This window comes from Peromyscus leucopus, chromosome X (genome assembly GCF_004664715.2).
Source record: "Peromyscus leucopus breed LL Stock chromosome X, UCI_PerLeu_2.1, whole genome shotgun sequence".
Taxonomy (NCBI): domain Eukaryota; kingdom Metazoa; phylum Chordata; class Mammalia; order Rodentia; family Cricetidae; genus Peromyscus; species Peromyscus leucopus.
Window position 1 is genome coordinate 94,796,780 of NC_051083.1, and position 22,689 is coordinate 94,819,468.

The 22,689-nt window shown below is 35.7% G+C and overlaps 1 protein-coding gene across 5 annotated transcripts in view; it reads left to right on the top strand.

The window, feature by feature from the left end:
- The window catches only part of Col4a5 (collagen type IV alpha 5 chain), a 201,646-nt gene that overhangs the window by 73,159 nt on the left and 105,798 nt on the right, over positions 1-22,689 (top strand). For all 5 annotated transcript variants that reach the window (XM_028876974.2, XM_028876973.2, XM_037199406.1 and 2 more), the window contains 8 exons: positions 1,688-1,777; positions 7,815-7,859; positions 13,288-13,332; positions 13,415-13,477; positions 15,849-15,902; positions 16,223-16,249; positions 18,465-18,545; positions 19,876-19,938. In XM_028876974.2, coding sequence (XP_028732807.1) covers positions 1,688-1,777; positions 7,815-7,859; positions 13,288-13,332; positions 13,415-13,477; positions 15,849-15,902; positions 16,223-16,249; positions 18,465-18,545; positions 19,876-19,938 — 468 coding nt within the window. The remainder of the gene's footprint in view (positions 1-1,687; positions 1,778-7,814; positions 7,860-13,287; positions 13,333-13,414; positions 13,478-15,848; positions 15,903-16,222; positions 16,250-18,464; positions 18,546-19,875; positions 19,939-22,689) is intronic.

Genomic DNA, 22,689 nt, shown 5'->3' on the forward strand with positions numbered 1-22,689 from the left:
AATTTGAAGAATGTGGCATACAGAAAACTCTCAACACAGGCTATTTTTATGGTTTTAAGTGCCTGTGGAAATGCTTAAGAGTTACTAATAAGAACTTACCTTTACTATTTTCAACTTCCCAGGGAAAGAAAGAAGTCAATAAAAGAATCTAGAGTAATACTAATATTTAAAAGGTAGCAAAGGGAGAAGAATACTATTTGACAAAGAACTTTTAAAAATCTGAGCAAGGGCAGGTAGGGTAAGTCAGGGTTGTTTTTTTAAGTTTGTCTTTCAGAAATAGGCATACCATTTCACATTCAGTCTATGAATATGTGAAAATTACAACACAAATCTATAATGGTTTAAAAGGATTAAACAAATACCTAGGAAGTCAAGGTAGGTACATGACTAGTGTTAGCTTTTCTTACTATTTATTTTAGAAATTAGGTGGAAAACCCTACTTTTAGCCTGTTCTTACACAGGAAAGCTATAAATTTTTACTTTAGCAAATGTTCTACGTTTGAAACTCTCAGGATTGTTCTTCTAATTCTTTTTGCTGCTGTATATTATTTGATTTTCTGTCTCAAGTTCTGTGATAATGTGAGAGAATTTCAGGATATAACATTAAAAGGTATAATGTCTTATTGATATCAACATAATTAAGCTTCCTTCCTTTTCTTTTAAAAATTTTACTTGTGTATACATACATATATATATATATATATATATATACACACACACATATGTATATGTAACAAATGTCATTAAAGAAAAAGAGGCTATCAACCTGAGAGTGGAAGGTATGAGGGGATTGAAAGGTGGGCACCAGGGAAGAGCTGGAGGGAAGAGAGGGAGGGGATAGATGATGTAATTCAATTTCAATTAAATTACATTGAAATTGTGAATTAAAATGCACATTTTTAAAAATTAATTTTTAATGTGTGTGTGTGTGTGTGTGTGTGTGTGTGTGTGTGTGTGTGCACATGTCACAGTGAGTGGAGGTCAGATGACAACTTTCAGGAGTCTTTCCATGCTTTGGTTTCTGGGGACTGAACTCAGTCAGGTCATTAGGCTTGGTGGCAGGCATCTTTACCTGCCTAGCCACCCCACCAGCCAGCATCCTCTATTTTCAGTCTCTGGTTTATTCTTATTTATATCTGTAACCCAGATATACACTGCTGTGCACATAGCATACTCTATACTTTTGACAGAGATATACTCTAAATACCAGCTGAAATGCCAACATGAAGCTATTTTGTACTTAGGGAAATATACTGGAACTAGATTTTTTCCTTCTTATTTTTCTATCTGAGTGAAACTTTCAGTCAGAATTTTAGTCCTAGCTTTGCTAGTAACAGACCATTCAATAATTTGAGATAATCTAGCTCTTAAAATTGTGAAAAAAAACTTAATCGTTTCCCTCTTCTTTATAGTTGAGTTGAGGTTAAACTCTTGCCATTATGTTCTCACTTTATCTGTGATATACTGTTTAATTCTGCAAGTACTAAAGAGATTAAATATATTGGATGATTTGTGTTTTTCTCCTCACATCTTCTGGATTTGTCCATGTTAGTAGATACTGTGGACATATAGTATCACTATATTAAGTTGCTTTCGTATTACAGTCATTTGAACTTTCAGAAATCCAACTATGCCTGTGCTTAAAAGTTCATAAATGACTTTCCTTTCCATTTTTCTTCAATTATAGGGAGAACGAGGATTTCCAGGTTTGGAAGGCCATCCAGGTTTGCCAGGATTTCCAGGTCCAGAAGGGCCTCCAGGACCTCGGGGACAAAAGGTATTTGTTTCCGTAGCAATCAGCAATAGCAGAGAAATTAACCCGCCCTAAATGTAAGACAAAACTGTCAATCCAACTAAGAGCTCACTGAATTGTAATGAGAAATTGTTTAAATCAAACAACAGAATTAAAGGGAAAGTTATTTTCTGTTTTCTTTATTTTTCATAGAATTTATTTTGTAAATATTTTAATTGAAGTAGATTGCATTTTTCTCTCCTACCTTTCCTCTCTCAAGGTCCTCCCAGCTGCCTTCCCTCAGACTCCTCCCATACCCCCGCATTCTAAAGTTGATGACCTCTTTTTCTTTGATTATAGTTACATATGCAATACATGTGTGTTGCACACACACACACACACACACACACACACACACACACACATATATATGCAACCTACTGAGTCTGTTTTTGTTATTTGTATGCATATGGTTTCAGTGCTGCTAATTGGACAGTTAATCAGGGGGTGCACCCCTGGAGAGGCTAATTGCTTGTAGTTCTTGGTCTAGCACTGGGACCCCATAAATTGTCCCATTTCCACATTAATATGTCCATTGATACTGCTATTATTCCAGACTTGATTGTTTCACACCGGACTTCTTGGTATAAGACTCTTTCCGTCCCCTTTTTTGCGATGTTCTCTGAGCCATAGATGTAGGAATGGTGATGTAGGGCTGCGGTCCCCACAAGACATTGATCTACTCCCTGACAACCCCTCTGACCAGTTGAGATTTTTTTTATGATGTTCTCCATTTGCTGTGGTGAGACGCTCCTTTGGTGAATAGTGGTAGCTATACTTACTCAGGAAAGATGGATCTTCACTTTAGTGGGGTTTGTTTGTTTGTTTCTGTAATTTGGACATTACTACCATATTCAGATTTTTTGAAGATGTTGTTTGTTGTATATGGTTGTTGGAATTGTTTCATTAAACTTCTCCTAGGGAGATGCAAATAACTATCTTCTCACCCAAGATGGACACCAATGACAGACCAAAGTAGGATTTAACCAAATTCCAAGTTGGTGAGAACAATGAGTTTATTGGACTTGATAAACTGAGCATGAATAAAGGATTGCATACAGAAGTGTGGGTGACTCTAAAACAGCTGTATCATGGATAATGATCTCATGGAGGGTGCTGTTGAGTTCCACTTTGAATTAGCCTTCTAACTTTCTATGTACTCTGGCATCTCCCTAAATCACTTGCAGCTGCTGGGTGGGGGAGGGTCAATAGCTGGAATCTCAGATGAGGGTCTCTAGAATCATTTTCCTCTTCCTACCAGGGAGTGTTAAAGCTCCATTATCATTATCACAGACCTTGTGTATTAGTTAGGCTTCTCTGGAGGAACAGAACAAATTGGATGATTCCCCCATGAGTAAGGGTAGCATCTCTATGTGTATGTTAACATGGGGAAGTAGGAAAGATAATAGTGAATTTGAGACTGGGAGAAGTGTCTTTTAGTTTTTACAGCTCTTTTGATTCAGTGCCCCCACTCTATTAGATAGACTAGTGAAGTGGTATGTGGAGGGGCCAGTTCTATTCACTTGCCCAAAAAGTAAAATTTGACTTAATGACATTTTTCTTATAGCTTTATTATTTCATATAATGATGCTGTACCATATCTTTAATGGATATCACCGAGTAGTTTTCCAATAAGGAGGAAAATTAAATGCATGGAGACTTTTTATATATATTTAGTTATACCATAAGTTAGATGTTTCGAGAAAGATGACATGATTGTGAGGAGATAGCTTTGTGGAATCCAGCAGTAAATGGGACCTGTGCTAAAATTCACTGAATAGAACGTGAACACTAAGGAAATACTAAGACTCTAAATGACTGCATAGAATTTTGTAGATGGGCCATTCAACTGAATTTCCTAGGTGCTATAACACAGCAAGAGCAACGGAATGATGCTTGCCACCCAGGAGTGCCTAAGAAGTAGCCCAGAGATCTAAAAGCAGTAAAGTTGATGGGATTGAGCACTAATATAGCAGCACAATGCACTGGAACTTAAGCACAGTCTTGTGAAACTCAAGTGGGAACACAAATTGATTAACTTTCAGCTGTGTTATGGAAATGGATGTGTTGAAATAGAATGTAATTTGAACCATAGAAAAAGCTATATTTCCTGAGTTTGAGTTTATCTGGGATCAGGGCCAGAGTTTCTTGCATGCCATGCATATTAAGAGTAAATATTTGTGTCTCATTAAAGGAAGTTACGTTAAAATGATTTTGAAATAATTTAGCATTAACTGAGACTGTTTAATGATAGTGTAACAGTTAATAAAGATGTGCTTCTGTGCAGATAAAGTTTAACCTTTGTTGCAACTTTTTCATTATTTATAAAGTGGGAATATATACTGCTTTCTAAACATCTTAGATTCTACACCTGAAAGTGCACCTTGGTGTGCTTGGGTATTTGTGTGTGTGCAAAGTTAAAAAAAATAGAATTATTTTTCATTGGTATACTCCTATTTATGAAAGTATAGGTTTGTAAAATAAACTGGCCACTTAGCTCAGTTGGTTAGAGTGTGATACTGAGATACATATATATATAATAATACATATATATACATGTGTATTTGTATAAATGTATATATGTAATGTTGCAAAGGAGTTCTTTATTGAATAAAATGTGGTTCATTTTTATGGGTAATAAATTCATTTTATTCAAGATAAATATAATGTATACAAAAAAATCTCTTTTCCACCTGTGTGCTCATTGGTCACTGAGTACATATCCATTCTTTCATCCCCTTTATTTATAAAATAAAATGTGCCATGCTTAGTTTGTTTTTTTCCTTATATCAGTGTACCCAGAACATGTTATTCTTACTACATTCAATTTCATTGTCTATAAGCTATAATGTTGTAACCAGTTCCCTATACATGATTATGCAGTTTTCAACAGTTTGCGGCTATAAACCATAACTGCTAAGATGTAAAACTTGGATTAACTTTTTTGTATCAATAAGCATGAATGTGTAAGATAAATTTTGAGAAATGAATTTCTGGATCACTGGATGGACGGATGGACACACACACACACACACACACACACACACACACACACGCATATGTATGCACATGTGATTTTTTTACAGATATTACCAGATCACCGCTTCTCAAACACATATAATTTACCTTTGTTTCAGCAACAAAAACAAAAATATATTTCCATACAGCTTCATCACTATTTCTATGAAACTTTTCTATTTGTCATTATGGTAGAAGAGTGATCTTTCAGTGTGATTTCAATTTGCATTTCTTTTTTTTTATGAGTAAGAATAGGCTTCTCACAGATCCAAGTGTCATTAGTCTTTTCTATGACCTGTATTTTCATGCCATTTGTCCATTTTCTGGTGGAGTTTTGGGATTTTCATACTTTGCTGACCTGTTGGTTAGTAAGATGATTTCCGTGCACATACTGTGAATTTCATTATTTTCCCACTTGTCCTTTTTTTTGCTGGGTTTGTACATGAAAGTATATGCAATTCTAAGTCTCTGTTTTTCAAAGACCCTTTTTTTTCATTTTTTTATTAAGAAATTTTCTACTCACTCTACATACCACCCACAGATCCTACCTCCTCTCACCCCCCAGCCCTCTCTCCCAAGCCACCCTACATCCCCACATCCCCCAAATCAAGGTCTCCCATGGGGAGTCAGCAGAGCCCAGCACACTGAGCCTATGCAGGTCCAAGCCCATTCCCACTGCACCAAGGCTGTGTAGTACTTGGATGGGAGACCCTTTTCTTAAATCATATGGATTTTCAGCAGACCAAATCTTGTACACTTTAAGGTTATACATTAATTCTCAAAAGTTTTCTTTCAGTATATCAATTTATTTTTTACCTGTGTGGAATCTATTCTGGTATGTTGTTTGTGATGTAAAATCCACCTTTATCTTTTTCTCCACTTATACCCAATGCCATAGTCATTACATAGGAGTCATCATTTATTTGTAGTTTCATTTCCCATGATTTCAATTATGTGCCAGCCACTGTCTGAAAATAATTAACTGAAAAGTTCTTAAAATTAATAGTTCATTGGTTTTAAAGAATTCATTACAGTATATTGCTATACTTGTTCCATATTATTCTTAGTTATTGTTAAGTTCCTACAATGTCTATGTATTTTGTTGTATCTGTGTGCATGTAAGAAAATATACAGCATACATAAGTTTGGGTACTGGCCACAATTTCAGGTACCTATGTGGGGTCTAAAAAGTTATTCTTTTTGGATAAGGAGTGGTTTCTGTATGCCAAATTCATATGAACTTTCTTTCTGATGGTCTTCCCAGTATTCAGTTTATTCAAATAAAAGACTCAAACTATATGAATGATTGAAGCTTATGCTCCACTTTTATATCTGACTGGTAGCAGGGTCCACTCACTTCTCTTACAGTTTTTCTCAAAGATACTGCTGGGGATTTTTTTTTTTTCATATAAACTTTAGAACTACTGTCTAGTTCTATTTTCATTACATAAAATTTCTAACTAAACTGTGATTACTTTTTAAATGTTGAATTCCTTTATTAAAGAACATAGAATTCTTTTTTATTATTTTACTATTTCTTTGTGAACTTCACAACTGTTTTAAACTATTCCTATTGTAAATCCTGTGCATTATTCACTGCAAAGTATTTTATTTTGCCATTTATAGTTGGAGTATTTTCTTCTATTAAGTCTCCCAAATTGTTACTATAATAAAGCTGTTGACTTTTCAATATTAGTTTTATGTACAGTTGTAGAATTACCATATTGTTATAGTTGTTTAAATATCTTGGTTTTCAGGCATACCATTGTATCATTTGCAAATAGTGGTTTTATCTAATCTTTTGTAGAATTTTCTGCTTTTGAATCTAGTGCTAGGGATTAAGCTCAGGGCCTTGTATGTTTTAGGTAAATGTCTTACCCAGGGGTAACTTCAGCTCCATTTTTTCTCACTTTTCTTTCTTGTTGTTTTGTTTTTATTAAGACAGTCTTACTCTGTGGTCTACCTGCCCTGGAACTTTCTATGTAGACAAGGCTGGACTCAAACTTGTGACAATTTTCCTGCTTTAGCCTCTTGAGTGTTGGGATTACAGATGTCCTCCACAACTTCTAGCTTTCCAATTTTCTTTCCTGAAATACTTCCTCTGCTTTAACCTTGCTGCTTGGTCTAACTGGTGCAATGGTGAAGCGGTCTTATCTAATTTCTGCCTTCAGTGAGCAGACATAAAATATTTATTGAACAAGAAATCTTCTAGTTATTTTAACTGGGAATCAGAATTCATTTAATCTTCTTATAAATGCTTCTGCTTTAGAACAAGTACATCATTAAACTTTTAAAAAGGAGAATATTTTATGGAGACTTAATGGATTTTGCATTAACAATATCCATGTCACTGATGCCAGAACCTGTGGATATACTACTTTACATCAAATGGTATTAGTTTTTCTTTATTCAAAATTTAAAAGAAAATCCTTAACAGAAACTTCACTGAGATAAGATTTAAACATTTCAGTGATACAGGCATGACTAGAAATGGGTAGGTAGAATTTGCAAGGAGTAGAGAGCAGAAGCTGAAAGGGAGAGTTTATGGTGGTTAAGTTCTGCCAGTAGAAGGTGCTTTTTGAAATAAATGGCAAGATAAAAGCAGAAATTCAAGAGCAGAACATACAACTGAAGTTTAAATATGCCATAGAAGCCGTCAAGATTTCGAGCTTTTCTTTTTTCTTTTTTTTATGCACAAATGATTTCAGAAATAGCTGTATTGCTATCTTATCTTCATTTTCTTGTATGCCTCTTGTATAACTTTATGCATGTAAAGTTTCTTCTTCATGTCAGCAGTCTCCCCAGAAAAATAATGGCTTTTCTTGATATTGTTCATATAATTTACCAGTGTCTTTAGCCTTAATAATAAATCTTCTTTGGGCATAGGAATTTAACACTAACTTTACAGATATTTTTACAAAAATTTAAGACTGCTATAATGGGAAATTAGTTATTTGATGACTGATTTGAAGGACAAAAGAACTAAACATACTGTGTTTTTCAGGGTGATGATGGAATTCCAGGGCCACCAGGACCAAAAGGAATCAGAGTAAGCAATATTCAGTATATGGTAAATTCTTCCTTGATGTCAACAGATAAAAACAAGTGAAATGATAGGAGACAACAAGAAAAATACTAGTTATTGTTGCACATACACATATATATACACTAAACACAATCTAAGTCCATTTAGTGTTGCTTTTATGTATACCATTTCAAGGCTGACCAGTTGTTACTGGATAATCAATTAGGAGGCTCATTCATGGGGATCATTAAGTCTCCCTCTCTCCAGAGTAGTTAATTATCTGTAGTTCTTTGTATAAGAGTGGGGCCCTGTGAGATTTTCTTCATTCACATTAGCACATTTTTTCCTGAGTCACAATTAAAAGGTAATATCCACCCTTGTGGGGAAGTCAAGATTAACCAATATACTGTGTTCAGCTCACTTTCTAGTCTAGGATCCCCCTATCAGTGATCCTGACCACAATTAAAATGGATCTTCTCATACAATTAATATAATCAAGATAATCTTCATGGGCATATCCAGAGTAGTGTTTCCATGGTAATTCTAGAGTCTGTCAAGTTGACAACTAAAGTAAAATATTACTAAAACTAAAATAAAATAAAATATGACACCTAAACACATGGCTTTTTTTTTTTTTTTTGGTTTTTCGAGACAGGGTTTCTCTGTGTAGCTTTGCGCCTTTCCTGGAACTCACTTGGTAGCCCAGGCTGGCCTCAAACTCACAGAGATCCGCCTGGCTCTGCCTCCCGAGTGCTGGGATTAAAGGCGTGCGCCACCACCGCCCGGCCCAACACATGGCTTTTAAGCTGTAACTTTCCATGCCTTTTTCTCATAGGCTCAAGAGAATGATAAATGTAAAACTCATTCAGTCTATCATTTAAAGTCCCCATAGTCCTAAGTCTCTTAGCTATGAGCTTCTATAAAATAAAAAAAAAAAACAAAATATATACTCCAAAATAATATTGGCACAGAGTAAATATCCCTATTATAAAATAGAAGAATTGGAACACAGCCACAAGTAATCAGGTCAATGTAAAACAAAATCCAATAGAACAAATAACAAATTCTGAAGCTCCACGTCCAGCATCTGGGGCTTATAATGTAATCAACTGGAGTCCAAAACACATGAGCAACCACACACACCTTCAGTTCTGCCACATGCGGCACACATAGAGTCTTTTCTTGGCTGGCTTTATTCTACACCCACAGCTTTCCTTTGAAGCTGTCTCTTGTTCCTGTCATCTCCACTGTCTTGGTGTTTCAACTGCAACTTAAAGTTTGCCTTTACAAGTTCACATATTGGCTTCTTAGGGATTCTTTCCAGGGGCATCAACAACACCATAAATCCCCTGGCTTTAGATTCTTTTTAAAACGTTAGAGCAAGTCTCAGTGACCTGCTTAATCTTGTATCTTTCATGCCTCTAAAACTTGTACAGTCTGGGAGGAAGGGACTGGACCTCCCTGGACTGAGTCTACCAGGTTGATTGCAGTCCTCGGGGGAGGACTTGTCCTGGAGGAGGTGGGAATGGAGGGTGGGCTGGGGGTAAGGGGAGGGGGTGGGAGGGGGGAGAATAGGGGAACCCATGGCTGATATGTAGAACTGAATGTTATTGTAAAATTATATATATATATATATATATATATATATATATATATATATATATACAGTGAAGCTAGATAATAATAAAAAAAACTTGTACAGTATGAACTACACTGCCACGTTCTGCTGCTAGCTCTTGATGGAGCCTCTGATGGCTGGGATTTTGCTTTCAGGACACCTTTTCTTTTGTTCCAATGCAATGTAGGAGGTTCCTCTTCATTAGTGCTGATCTCTTTAACAGTTATAGCTATGTTATCAGTACCAGCCTGAAATTCTCTCCTGCATTGAAATGTCCTCTGCCAAAGAAGTTAACCCATTATCTTTAAATTTACCTTCAATCAAGTTTTCAGTTCTTGAGCAGAATGAAGCCAGATTGTTGGCCTAAATATCACATTAATAGCCTTTAGCCCAGTTGTTGAGTCCTTGTTCACTCTGACATCTCAATGACCAGCCCCTATTTTACACATTTCTCCCAGCTCTGCTTTTAGCATTTAGGGACTTTTCCAACTGAATGTTTCAACTTTTCCACATTCCTCCTGAAAACCAGTTCCAATGGCCTATGAACTGCATGGGCAGTTTTATCACAACAATGGTCCCAATTGTTGTTACTAATTTCTGTCTTAATTCTTTTCCTGTTGCTGTGGTAAAATTCCCCGATAAAGGTAACTTAAGGGAGAAGGGGTTTATTCTGGTTTACAGTTCAGGAGTAAGCTGTCCATCATGATGGGGAAGTCAAAGCAGCAAGAGTTTTCAACAGCTGGTCACATCACTTTCACAATCAGATGCAGAACATGGTGAATACATCCATATTAATGAGCAGCTTACTTTCTCCATTTTATCCAGTTCAGGATCCCCTGCTTAAGAATGGTCTTGCCCACATTTACAATAAGTCTTCCTATATCAATTGATGTAATCAAGATAATCCCCCACAGATTTGCCATCTCCCAGGTGATTCTCGAGTCACCTTAGACAGCTAAGCCAACTAGTCTTCACAGCTGGTACGCACATGGCTGGTTTTAGAATTAGAGAATGCTGAGGCCCCCAGCATGGTGGCACACACCTTTAATTCCAGCACTTGGGAGGCAGAGCCAGGCGGATCTATGAGTTCAAGACCAGCCTGATCTACATAATGAGACAGCCAGGGCTACACAGAGAAACTGTCTTGAAAAATCAATAATAATAATAATAGTAATAATAATAATAATAATGAGAAGAAGAAGAAGAAGAAGAAGAAGAAGAAGAAGAAGAAGAAGAAGAAGAAGAAGAAGAAGAAGAATTATTATTAGAGGGTGATAGTTTTTCCAATTTCTGAACTTTAGTTTCTTCACATGCTAAAGGTAAAGAGTATATCTCCAAGATCTCTTTTTGCTCAAAACGTCTACTTATATGATAGTATCTCTTACTTTGATTATTAAATGCATGGATGGTTACATAGCATGCTTATGTATGATTATTACACCCCCAAATACTGTAATTCTTTGATATTCAAATGTTTAGAATAAATTGTGCACAAATCTTTAAAAACATTATAGTTGCTATATAATTTTAGCAGCATGTGGTATCCCAACTTGGTACATCATACTTGTAATATTAGCAGTTGGAATGCTGAGACAAGAAGATTGTCATGAGTTCCACACCAGCATTTGGTACAGAGTTGGGAATCTGTCTCAATAAATTTCAAAACTAAAGCCAAAATGAAAAAATCCATGTAGGTTGCCTTATACAGTATTTATGACTTGTGTAGATACAGTACTGGAAAAAAAATAAGAAAGTCAAAACCTTTAGTTTGTCAGGTATGACTGATTTTTGTAGTAAATTGGCATCATATACCTTTGAAACTCTTTATAATAATAGCACTATATCTCACAATAGCCTTTTATAGTTACCTGTGCTAAACACTGTGGAAACTAAAAAGAATTGGTCATTTTATTAATGGCTACTTCTAGATATCTTGGGGGTGTTCAGTTAGACCCTGTTTCTGTTTCTGAAGTACAACTTTAGAAGTGCTTGATATGATAGCCTGTATTTTTAGGTCTCAACTTACACACTACTCTTTTGTTGTTGATGATGTTTATTTGTTTTGTGTTTTCAAGACAGGGCTTCTCTGTGTAGCCCTGGCTGTCCTGGAACTCAATTTGTAGATTTTGTGGTTTGCCTGGAACTCACAAAAATCCATCTGCCTACCTCTGCTTCCCAAGTGTTGGGATTAAAGGTGTGAGCCTCCACCACCCAGCCCAGACTGTTATTGATATGCAAAGTTTAAAAGTGAAAAAATTAAGTTTAGATGAGTGCAGAGAGTACACAATAGATTAAACTTCCTTATGCTTGTTTTTGCTTTCAAAACAATTGAACATTGACATTTTACTGCCTCTAAACAACCACTATTTTTGCAAATGTTTTAAAGTAAATCTCTCACATCTTTCACTTTACCAACGAAAACTTCATATGTTCAGTATTTATTAACAACTATATTCTTGTCTTATATTAACAACTTATAGATTATTTTTAATTCAGTCCACATTTTCTCAGGCCACCATTTTAGCTGGAATTTTAATAAATGAATGAACTGCTATGACAACTACTTGAAGTAGTGATCAAGGAAGAATTTTTGAGGATTTTTTTCATTACAAATACATGTAATTTAATGTTTCAAATGATTGTAGTTATTACTTGTTTTGAGATAAGGTCATACTAGGTAGTCCTGGCTGGACTTAAACTCACACAGTGCTGGGATTAAAGGTGTGTACCACTGTTGTCTGTTGTTTTTACTCTTTACTCTTTTGGATCTTTGCAGGCCCCACCACCTAGCTCCCAAATAATTCACACACAGAGGCTTATTCTTTCTTATAAACGTCCAGCCTTAGCTTGGCTTATTTCTAGATAGCTTTTCTTTAATGATCTTGTTTACCTTCTGCCTCTGGGCTTTCACCTTTCTCTATTTCTTTATATCTTTTCTTTCCTTCTTATTCAGTGTCTGACTGTGTAGCGGGGTGGCTGGTCCCTTCCTTTCTCACTCCCTGATCTCCCTCTCCTTTTCTTGTTCCTCAATTTTTTCTTCTTTTTTCTCCTATTTATTGTCTCTACCTGGCAGCTCCTTCTGTCTTTTTTTCCTGCCTTGCTATTGGCCGTTCAGCTCCTTATTAAACAAATCAAGTGCTTTAGACAGGCACAGTAACACAGCTTCACAGAGTTAAACAAATGCAACATAAAGGAATGCAACACATCTTTGCATCATTAAACAATTATTCCACAGCATAAACAAAAATAACACATCTTCAACTAATTCTCCTAGTAAATTCATTACTCACAAACCTGAAAGAATTTTATATGTTCAAACAGACATTTCATCTACTGCTCTTCTTGCAGCTGCTAACTGTAATGAAGACTGTACCTACAAACAGGAGTCTCTAGTTTTCTCTAAAATGAATTTTAAAAGCATCTATGTGTATGTGGATGACAGTTGTGTGGCTTGGTCTCTTTGTGGAGCCCCTAGTAGGGGGACCAGACTATGTCCCTGGTGCATGAGTCGGCTTTTTGGAACCTATTCCCTATGGTGGGATGCCTCAATCAACCTGGATGTTGCGGGAGGAGCTCAGCCCTGTCATGGGAGGCCTTACCCTTTCTGAGGAGTGGGTTGGAGAGGGGAGGTATAAAAGACATGGGGGAAGGGAACGAGAGGAGAAGAGGGAGGGGAAACTGTGGTTGATATGTAAAATAAATTAAAAATTTAACAAGGAAAACATCTCCACGAAAGAGCTTTTCTATAGTTACCAAACCAATATTGGTTGGTAACAGTGAGGCACATTTGTAACAGCCTCATCATTAGCTCAAGGGATTTCTTTACTGTTACAGGGTCCTCCTGGACTTCCTGGTTTCCCAGGGACACCAGGTCTTCCTGTAAGTATGATTTTGATTATTTTAAAGTCCTCTAAAGAGTAATCTAAGGAATACCATAAGTGTGTTATATGCCTTTTCAAAGGGAATGCCAGGCCAGGATGGAGCTCCAGGACCTCAAGGTATCCCTGGATGCAATGGAACCAAGGTGAGATTTATTGAACTTAATTGTGGACAGTATGTTGATCATAATAGACTTAGTCTGAAAAGAGATAGAGTGGCTTTGTTTCTAAGTCAACATTTTCAGTATATTAGATAGCAGTAGTTTATTTGAGCCTGTCTAACTAGTAGGGATAATGTATTGCATTAGAGGTTACTTGCAAATCTTTATGCAAAGTCATATGAATATTAAAAGTGAATTAGGATATATGTATTTCACATACTATAGAAGTTGTTATGAGTAATGTCTTTTATTAATTTTGCCTTACGAATAGGTACTATTTAAATTTTGAATACTTTAAGTTAAAAAAATTTTATTGTATGTTATTTCTGTAGTGGAGGAAGGGGTTCACATATGCCATGAAACACATGTGGAAGTCAGAGGACAACTTATGGAGGTTGATGATTTCCTTCAACCATGTAGGATATGGATATCAAATTCAGATTGTCTGTACTTTGGCACCAGACACCTACATTTACCTACCAAATCATTTCACTGATTCATGCTTTATTTTTTTTAACTTACTTATGGGTTACTGTGAAAACTACAAGTGTTTCATAAGCAAAAATGATGCACTTAACAATTTGTAAAAAAAAAAAAAAAACATTAGGTAATGTCACTTTTCTTGTTTTGAGTAAAAAATTTGACATTAATGTACAGCAATGGATAATGAGAAAAATGAGCAAAATTTGCTCTTCTTTTAAAGTGATATATTGTAGCCTCTTTTATGTAAATGTACTATTACTTTATATTTATCTTTTAGCATTTTCTATTTTCTGCATAATACTTTATAAAATTACATCTACCTATATCTTTTTAATTAATGACATGCCAAATTTTTACATTAGAATGTGTACTTTAACTTTTTTGCATTACAATGAACATGTTTTCTGAGAATTTTTAAAACACATAAAATCAACACAATACTTTTCAACCCAAGTATTTCCCAGGTCTCTATATCTCTTGCCAACAATAATTTTTTTTCTTGACATGGAGTTTCACTATGTAGCCTTGAATAGCCTCAAACTCACAGAAATCCACTTGCCTCTACTTCCCAAAGTTCTAGGACTAAATGTGCACATGCTTTCCACAACAATTATAATTTTTTAATGTATAGATTTATTTGTAAGGCAAATGTCCAGATTGAGAGATTTGTGTCCTTCATTCTAGCTCAGGCAGTCTTTGGTGATAGGACCAACATAGACCAATGAACAAATTTCATGAGAAAGTAAACCACCTTCTTTTTCCTATTCTGGTGACATAGCCATGTTTTGGTTGGTTTGTTTCTTCGTTTTTTTTTAAAGAGAGAGAGAGAGAGAGAGAGAGAGAGAGAGAGAGAGAATGTTCAGCATGCCTTATGCAACAAGAAGACCAGTACTCAAAGTTTTAAGTAGGGAGGCCAAATGCACATGCAGGTATAATATATTGTACGATTAAAAGTAGTCCTTTTCTAGATCCAACAATTAATTTATGTAATTTATTTATGTAATAAGTTTTATACAAATTAAATGATTAATGATTTTATTGCGCATACTGCCAGATTAGAATTGTCTTACATTTCTCACTAGGTATGTAGAATACAAATCCTAATGTTGCATCCACAATGTATGGGTTATTTTTTCCTTAATGTCTTCTAAACTTGAGATGCAGCCACTTCCTCTCTCTTTGAACCTACATTTTCCATGTATAAAAGATGATGCAGAGAAGGCCATTTGACAATAACTCAAAAACTCAGAGGTGGAGCAATTTTACCATTTTAAGCCTTCTGACAGGTTTTTTCCTAGAATTGCTATAGCATACATAGGTATTTGAAAAGAATTTGCGTTGGTGTTCTTTTACCTCTATTTTAACTGGTTTCTAAACCAAATGTCTATATTGCTACTTTACAACAGTGAATGAGAGAAATTGGGTACCTAAAAAATATAATGGCCTGCAATTGCGAGAACTGTTGTTACTGTCTTCTTGGTGCTATTAATAGCCTTCTTCCTTGCTATCTTTTCGTTTTACAAAAATAATTTGAAATACTTTACAATAAAGTAAAAATGAAATGGTAAGTTCGAAATAAGAAGGTATACACATAGTCAGGAAATTGGGGCAAATCATTAGCGATTAAATGTGACAATTATTGGAAATCTGTATTGTGATGGTCTCAAAATAGATTTTTCAAAAGCAAATGACTGTGGTAGAGTTTTTCCCTTTAGCTAAAAGTATCTCGGTAAGTTGAATTGTTATGTAGGTTGATGCTAATGAATTTTTGGTAATCTGGTATGTTTCAAATAGCTTTTAAAGAAAATCATTGTTTATACAGTTATTTACTATTTTGTATTTCTCTATACGCTTTCTTTTTAACTCCTTCTAGGGAGAACGTGGATTTCCAGGCAGTCCCGGTTTTCCTGGTTTACAAGGTCCTCCTGTAAGTTTTAAAATTCAGAATTAAAATGAACTCAGGAATTAATAGAAAACGTGTGAATACAAAGTTTGTTCATATGGAACAAAGTCACATATTTAAAGTAGCAAACTAAAGTGTTTTTTTTTTTAAGAAATGGCTAAAAGGGCTTCCTCCTGAATAAAACCATGGATTCTATGCTAGTTAATACAAATATTACTTATAAAATGTTATGAAGTGACCCCATAGAAGTTTATTCAGATTGTTTTCCTTTTGTATAGCATGTGTTCTTTTTGTTTACTCCTGCCCAATTTGTATAAAACTCCCTTCTTTCTCTTTAACAATAGGGACCTCCTGGGATCCCAGGTATGAAGGTAAGCACTCATGCTGAGAAGATAAACAGTTTGAATAAAATGTGTAGAAAGTCTGTAGCTGCAGTAGGATAGGAACTACAACTTCTGCCTCAAAATGACTACTACATATAGAAGTTATGCAGCTACATATGGAGAAATGCTCTTTAAGCAGTATACTGTGCTGTTTTCTATACTGACATTCTTGAAAATGTAAGTGTTGGTGCTCAAATATTTCTTTTCTGATACCTTCAGACTTTATCTTCTTGTGCTTTGATAGGATCGACTATTGTTTCTCTCTAGATGTGTATTCTTTATCGCTGGCTTCTGTAACACTCTAGATTCATAGTTTTTGTTTCTTTCTGCATCGGACGGTCCTGCATTCTTTAGTACAGGCTCATTCTATTCTATCCAGCAGTCATCAAGAACCTGGCCTGACTCTTCCTTCTCCTCTATGCCTGGTGACATTAATAATGTCCACAGTATTTATTGATGATCATGCAGTTACTGACCATCTATATTTATAATTTCAAATTAGTTTTTTTGTGTTTTTCTTTTGGAGTTCAAGATGTATGTGTTCGACAACTTCCTTAAAATCTCTGCTCAAATACCTCCTAGATGCTCAGATTAGCATGTCAGAAGTTAACTCTCAAATAACCCTGCCCAATCCATTGAATCGCCATATGTATATAAAGCTTATGTCAGTATAGATTGCATGACTTTTACATGACTTTTAAATTGTGGTTTTATTAATTCTTGAAAATATATACATTCAATGTGTTTTGTTTTTATTCAGCCCTCACTCTTCCAGGTCCACTCCCACATTCTTATACTCCATGACCTCCCCTTTTCCCCCCACAGCCCATGGAGTTCCAGTTGTGCTGTCCATATTCTCATGAGTGTAGGTCCGTCCACTGAAGCAGGATCGCCCTGCCAGGAACCATACCCTTAAAGATAATTGATTCTCCCTCCCCCAGATGCCATCTGCTATCAATAACTTCTCAGATAGGGGGAGGGGCCTCATGCTGCAATTCTTGTGCAGGTCTTGTACAGGCAACCACAACTACTGTGAATTCCATTATGCCCTATAGACTGTTTTGCCTTAGTCCTTAGCCTCAGGCACTTGCAATTTTTGTGACCCCTTTTCCATGAAGTTCCCTAAATCTTGGGATGAGGAGTGTGATACAAATTTCCCCATTATGATTGAGCATTCCATTAACACTTTTTCTCTACACTTTGATCAGTTATGAGTTTCTGCATTAACCATTCTCCACACACAAAGAAACTTCTGTCATGAAATCTAAGGGTTGAGTTGATATGATATGAATTTAGAGGGTGGTTTGGTACTATGTCCATTTAACAAAATTTTAGTACTAGGCATATTCATTGGTGCCGATGAGCATCCCAGCAATGGGCTCTTGGCCAGACATATACTACCAGGTATGAGTTTCCTACTGTGGAGTGGGTCTTAAAACTAATCAGAGAGCAGTTGAATACCTCCATAACAGTAATGCCATTACTGTACCCATGGGTGTATCTTGTCATGCTGGTTATTGTAGTAGCGATGACCTTACATTAAGGCATTTTTTTTTCCTGGATCACTAGTACCACTGGTCTGAATTTAGCTCATTTGAGAATTTAAAATTACTATTATTTTTTATACCAGACTTCATGCATGCTAGATAAGCACTCTACCACTGAACCAGGCCAGCATTCAGCTACTTGTGGCAAATTACACTTACCCTTAAGGTTGAGACCTACATGTTCTTTGCACGTGTTACTCTTATTTTACTATCCAGCTAACTCTTTGTGTTACTTATCAATCACTATGCCATTTTGGTTTACTTTAGAGACTGTGACAGAAAATACTATCTTCTTTACTTACTGTGGTTTATGTTTCTGTATTATGTTGTTAGCCTCATGAGAAAAGAAGCTCTACTTTTTTATTACTAAGTGCCCAGAGCCTAACACAATTCTCCACAAATATTTTATATCTAATACATATTTTTAACTAATGAAGAGCTAAAAGTGTCACAAACTCCTAATAAATCTTACTGTACTTCAGTATACTAAGGATACTTCTTAATTTACTTTTCAGAGGTAAATTTGTTCATGTTATTGGTATACTTAATCTTTCACTGTATTTATGTACTAAAATGAACTCTCAGATTACTATTTATGCTCTTGATGATTTTCATGTATAATAATGATTATAACTTCTATTGTTGCTTTCTTTTAGGGGGAACCAGGTAGTATAATCATGTCATCACTGCCAGGACCAAAGGGTAATCAAGGCTACCCAGGTCCTCCTGGAATACAAGTAAGCATATAGGGATTTTCTTCTTTACTACATGATTAAATCAGAGGATCATGCAAGTCCTGAACCTTCAGTACTCCCTGTTTTAGTTATACAAATTATCATTTGAAGTTTTCAAGGCATCAATGTATTCTAAAGTTAAAAAACACAACATGAAAAAACAAAAAAAAAAACACAACATGGGATAGGGAGGCTTTTAACAAGCTATATTTGCATTCATTTACCTTTAGATCCAGTGTCCATGGATATTTGTGTGCATGGCATCAAAAATAACTTCCTACATTCTTCTTGTGCTATAGGTAGCAGTAGAGTCCACTATAACTGTGCTTTTTTTTACAAACCCAAATCATTTATTTCTCTTTTAAGATATCCAAAATGCCATTTGAAACAGTATCAATTATGCATGACATCTGAGCATACATACTTTGAAGGCTGAAGGAATGTAATTTATATATCGTAAACATCAAGTATAATCTTACAAAAAAGATTGTGTTACTTTATAGATAATATACAGAAAAATCAACAATGGATTTTGAGTATTTATAGAGGAGAAAGTCTTATTTATGAGAATCAGTCCCTTTACCAAAAATACAAATCAGAAGATTTTGCTATTTGATTGCTAAGATACAATGTTTGGGATATTTTTTCTTGTTTTCTCTTTTCATTCTTTATTTGACATTACTCTCTTAAGTTTGTTCAATCTTGCCCTTGATAGCTCATGAAATTTATTATAAGTATTTAAGATAAAAATATAACAGTATATCCAGAATCTATGCTGATACAAAGCAAAAGGAACACCTATGAGACTCCAAAACCTTACAGAACATTTAAGAACTAAAACATCACAAATAATTTTGAATCAATATGATTTTACCTGGCAGCCACATCCTTTTGGATTCTCTCAATACATAACTAGTGGCCTGAATAAACTGTTGATTCTAAAGCAGCTTTATTCCATAAACTATATTAGCTTTCCTTTATAATATATGATACTCATATAATTTTCTATAATGCTTCTCTCCTTGGCTTGTTAAGATTCATTCATATTGTTTGGTTGTAGTTTATTTTATAGTATTTCATTATGTATTTATCATATGTTTTTATCTATCATTGTAGAACATAATCTTTCTGAAAGCTATCTGATATCTTTTATTGAGTTACTTTATAAGCTACTTAAACCTTCTATTTGTATAATTTTTAAGTTCTGATAATATTGCAGGGGTATAGACTTATGAAAATACTTTAAGTTGCATTCATTTATTTCTTTATAAGATAAATGGTTAAGTTTATGGGATTTTGTTTTTCATGATTTTCTTTACTCCCTTTATAACAGGGTCCACCTGGTCCCAAGGGCATATCAGGGCCAAGTGGTCCTGCTGGACCACCAGGTTTAATGGTAAGTTTCTGTAGTTGTATTTTCCTCCTTTGCTTTCTGACTCAAAAAACATGATTACTGATTGTATTACTTGAAAGTTAACTTAATTTTAATATTCATGCCTTTAATTTTTTTATTTAATGGTGACTCTGTTATGGTGAAGAGTATATCCTAAGTAAGCAAAGCCTCTATGTTTTCATACAGGTAAAAAAAAATAACACACATAAAAGTAAATACGTGACAAGGAAGCTGGACATATAGTTCCATGGTAGAATGCTTGTTTAGCACATATGAGGCCCTGATCTTTCCAGTGCAGAAAAAATTAAAGATAATAAATCCTATTATAATACTTAGATTTCATCCTAGTTATGATTGAAGTTAAGTTTTTGCTGTTATCCTTTTTTTAAAAAGGCAACAAAATTGGATTCCTGTCAAAGTAATTTTTCACATGCCATTTTGTATCCCATAGTCTATGTATTAAGTGACAATTTTGATTATACCTGTATGGATAATGCACTTTTGTTTGTGACAATCGGTTCTTACTCTTAAGTAGAGGAAATAATGTGTACTTAATTCCAGAAGAATCTATTGTACCTCTTTGGGAAAGGCTTAAATACACACCCTCCCTTTCAGATTGTTTTAAGTATAAACATCCTGCAGTGCAGGGGACACTGGGCTATGGCACCTCATCATAAGTCTGCTGTTACAATATTGGTGTTGTCTGGGTCGGGTATCAAACCCTGAATTTGTTTAACCCTTGTAAACTACTTAACTGATTAACTCCACACTTGTGTATAGTCCTTTAAAGACCCTTATTCAGCAGAGGAAGCAACGTCTTATAAATGACAGAGGTATGATATGTAAATACACAGAGAATGCTAATATTGAAAGTATCATACATAAGCAAACAAATGCCTATTTAAATTTTCCTTTGAAAACGTTCTTTACTCTTGAGAATTTCATACATGTATACAATGAAATATGATCATGCTTATCACCCATATCTCCCCTATAACTCTCCCCATATCTCTGTCAATATTTTCCCTCCCAACTTCATGTTTTTAAAAAGTAACCCTTTAAGTACATGGATGTGAAGCCATCCACCTGAGCATGGGAATTCTATCAGTGTCCACATCCTCAAGAAAGGATGATTTCTCCCTTCTCTAACAACCATCAACTGATGAGAGGTCCTCAAGGAGAGGCGGGGCCTGAAGGTCATCTACCCTATATAGACTAAGTTTTTGCTGGCATGATCTTGTGATGGTCTTACAGGCAACCCCAGTCTCTGTGAGTTCAAGAGTGCAATAGTCATGCCATGTCTGGAAGACAGCATTTCACAGCTCTCCTTCTCATCCTCCAGATCTTACAGTCTTTTACTTTCTCTTCCTGAATGTTCCCTGAACCTTGGGAGAGGGTGTTGATACAGATATCCAGTTTAGGGCTGAGCACTCAGTCTCTTATTCTCTGGACTTTGACTAGTTATGTATGTCTCCCATTGACTACTCCCTAATACAAAAAAGGAGCTTTTCCAACCAAGGTGAAAGACAATCCAGATCAATGGGTATAAAAATAAATATCTAAAAGGCATGTAGACAGCATGACCATTTAGCAAAATAACAATAGCAGGTTCTACCATTGGGCCTAAGCCCGCCCCAGCCACAGGCTTTTGACCAAGGTTACGGTTTGAGGTATGGCATTTTTTCCTGTGGAACAGGCCTCAAATTCAATCAGAAAATGACTAGTTACCCAATAACCGTCATGCCACTATTGCACATTGATGTGTTTTTTCTCCCAGCATTCTATATAGCATCTCTGGCACTATGAAATCTGGCCAGAAGGGAGAAAGTTTCCTGGTGTGTTTGAGATTGGTTTCTCTGTATGCTACCGCAAAAGTATGAGGAGTCTTCAATAATTGGGTCTACTATATAGTTATGGAGGGTAACCAAGAAATATTTATTTAATTTTTTCATGCCCTGAGACATTTTCAGAAACACAAATACAACTGCATACAACAAAGCTGGTTTAAAAATGAGCATGTGGCCTGGCCCAATGGTGCACGCCTTTAATCCCAGCACTCGGGAGGCAAAGGCAAGCATATCTCTGTGATTTCAAGGCCAGCCTGGTCTACAAAGTGAGTTCCAGGACAGCCAGGGCTGTTACACAGAGAAATCCTGTCTTGAAAACAAACTAAAAGAAAGGAAGGGAGGGAGGGAGGGAGGGAAGGAAGGAGGGAGGAAAGGAGGGCAAAAGAAAGAAAGAAAGAAAGAAAGAAGGAAGGAAGGAAGGAAGGAAGGAAGGAAGGAAGGAAGGAAGGAAGGAAGGAAAGAAAGAAAGAAAAGAGCATGTGCTTCCTAAAAATGAACTTCATTGTTTTAGATACTTTGTTACCCATAATTCTGATTTAAAAAAAAATGTTCTGGGGCTGAAGAGATGGCTCAGAGGTTAAGAAGCACTGGCTGTTCTAGAGGTCCTGAGTTCAATTCCCAGCAACCGCATGATGGCTCACAACCATCTGTATTGAGATCTGGTGCCCTCTTCTGGCCTTCAGGGATACTCGCGAACACTGTACACATAATAGTAAAAAACAAAAACAAAACAATGTGTTCATTCAGTTATTTGGTGTTGGTACTTGTGCTGCCTGTCCCTCTCTCATATCAATCCTAACTTTCTACCCCTGTCGATTCCCATCTGTCACCAGAGTGTCTACATTGTTTCAATCACTTAACTGTGTGTTTGGATACAATCATACAATGAAGAAGGAAAAATAGGATT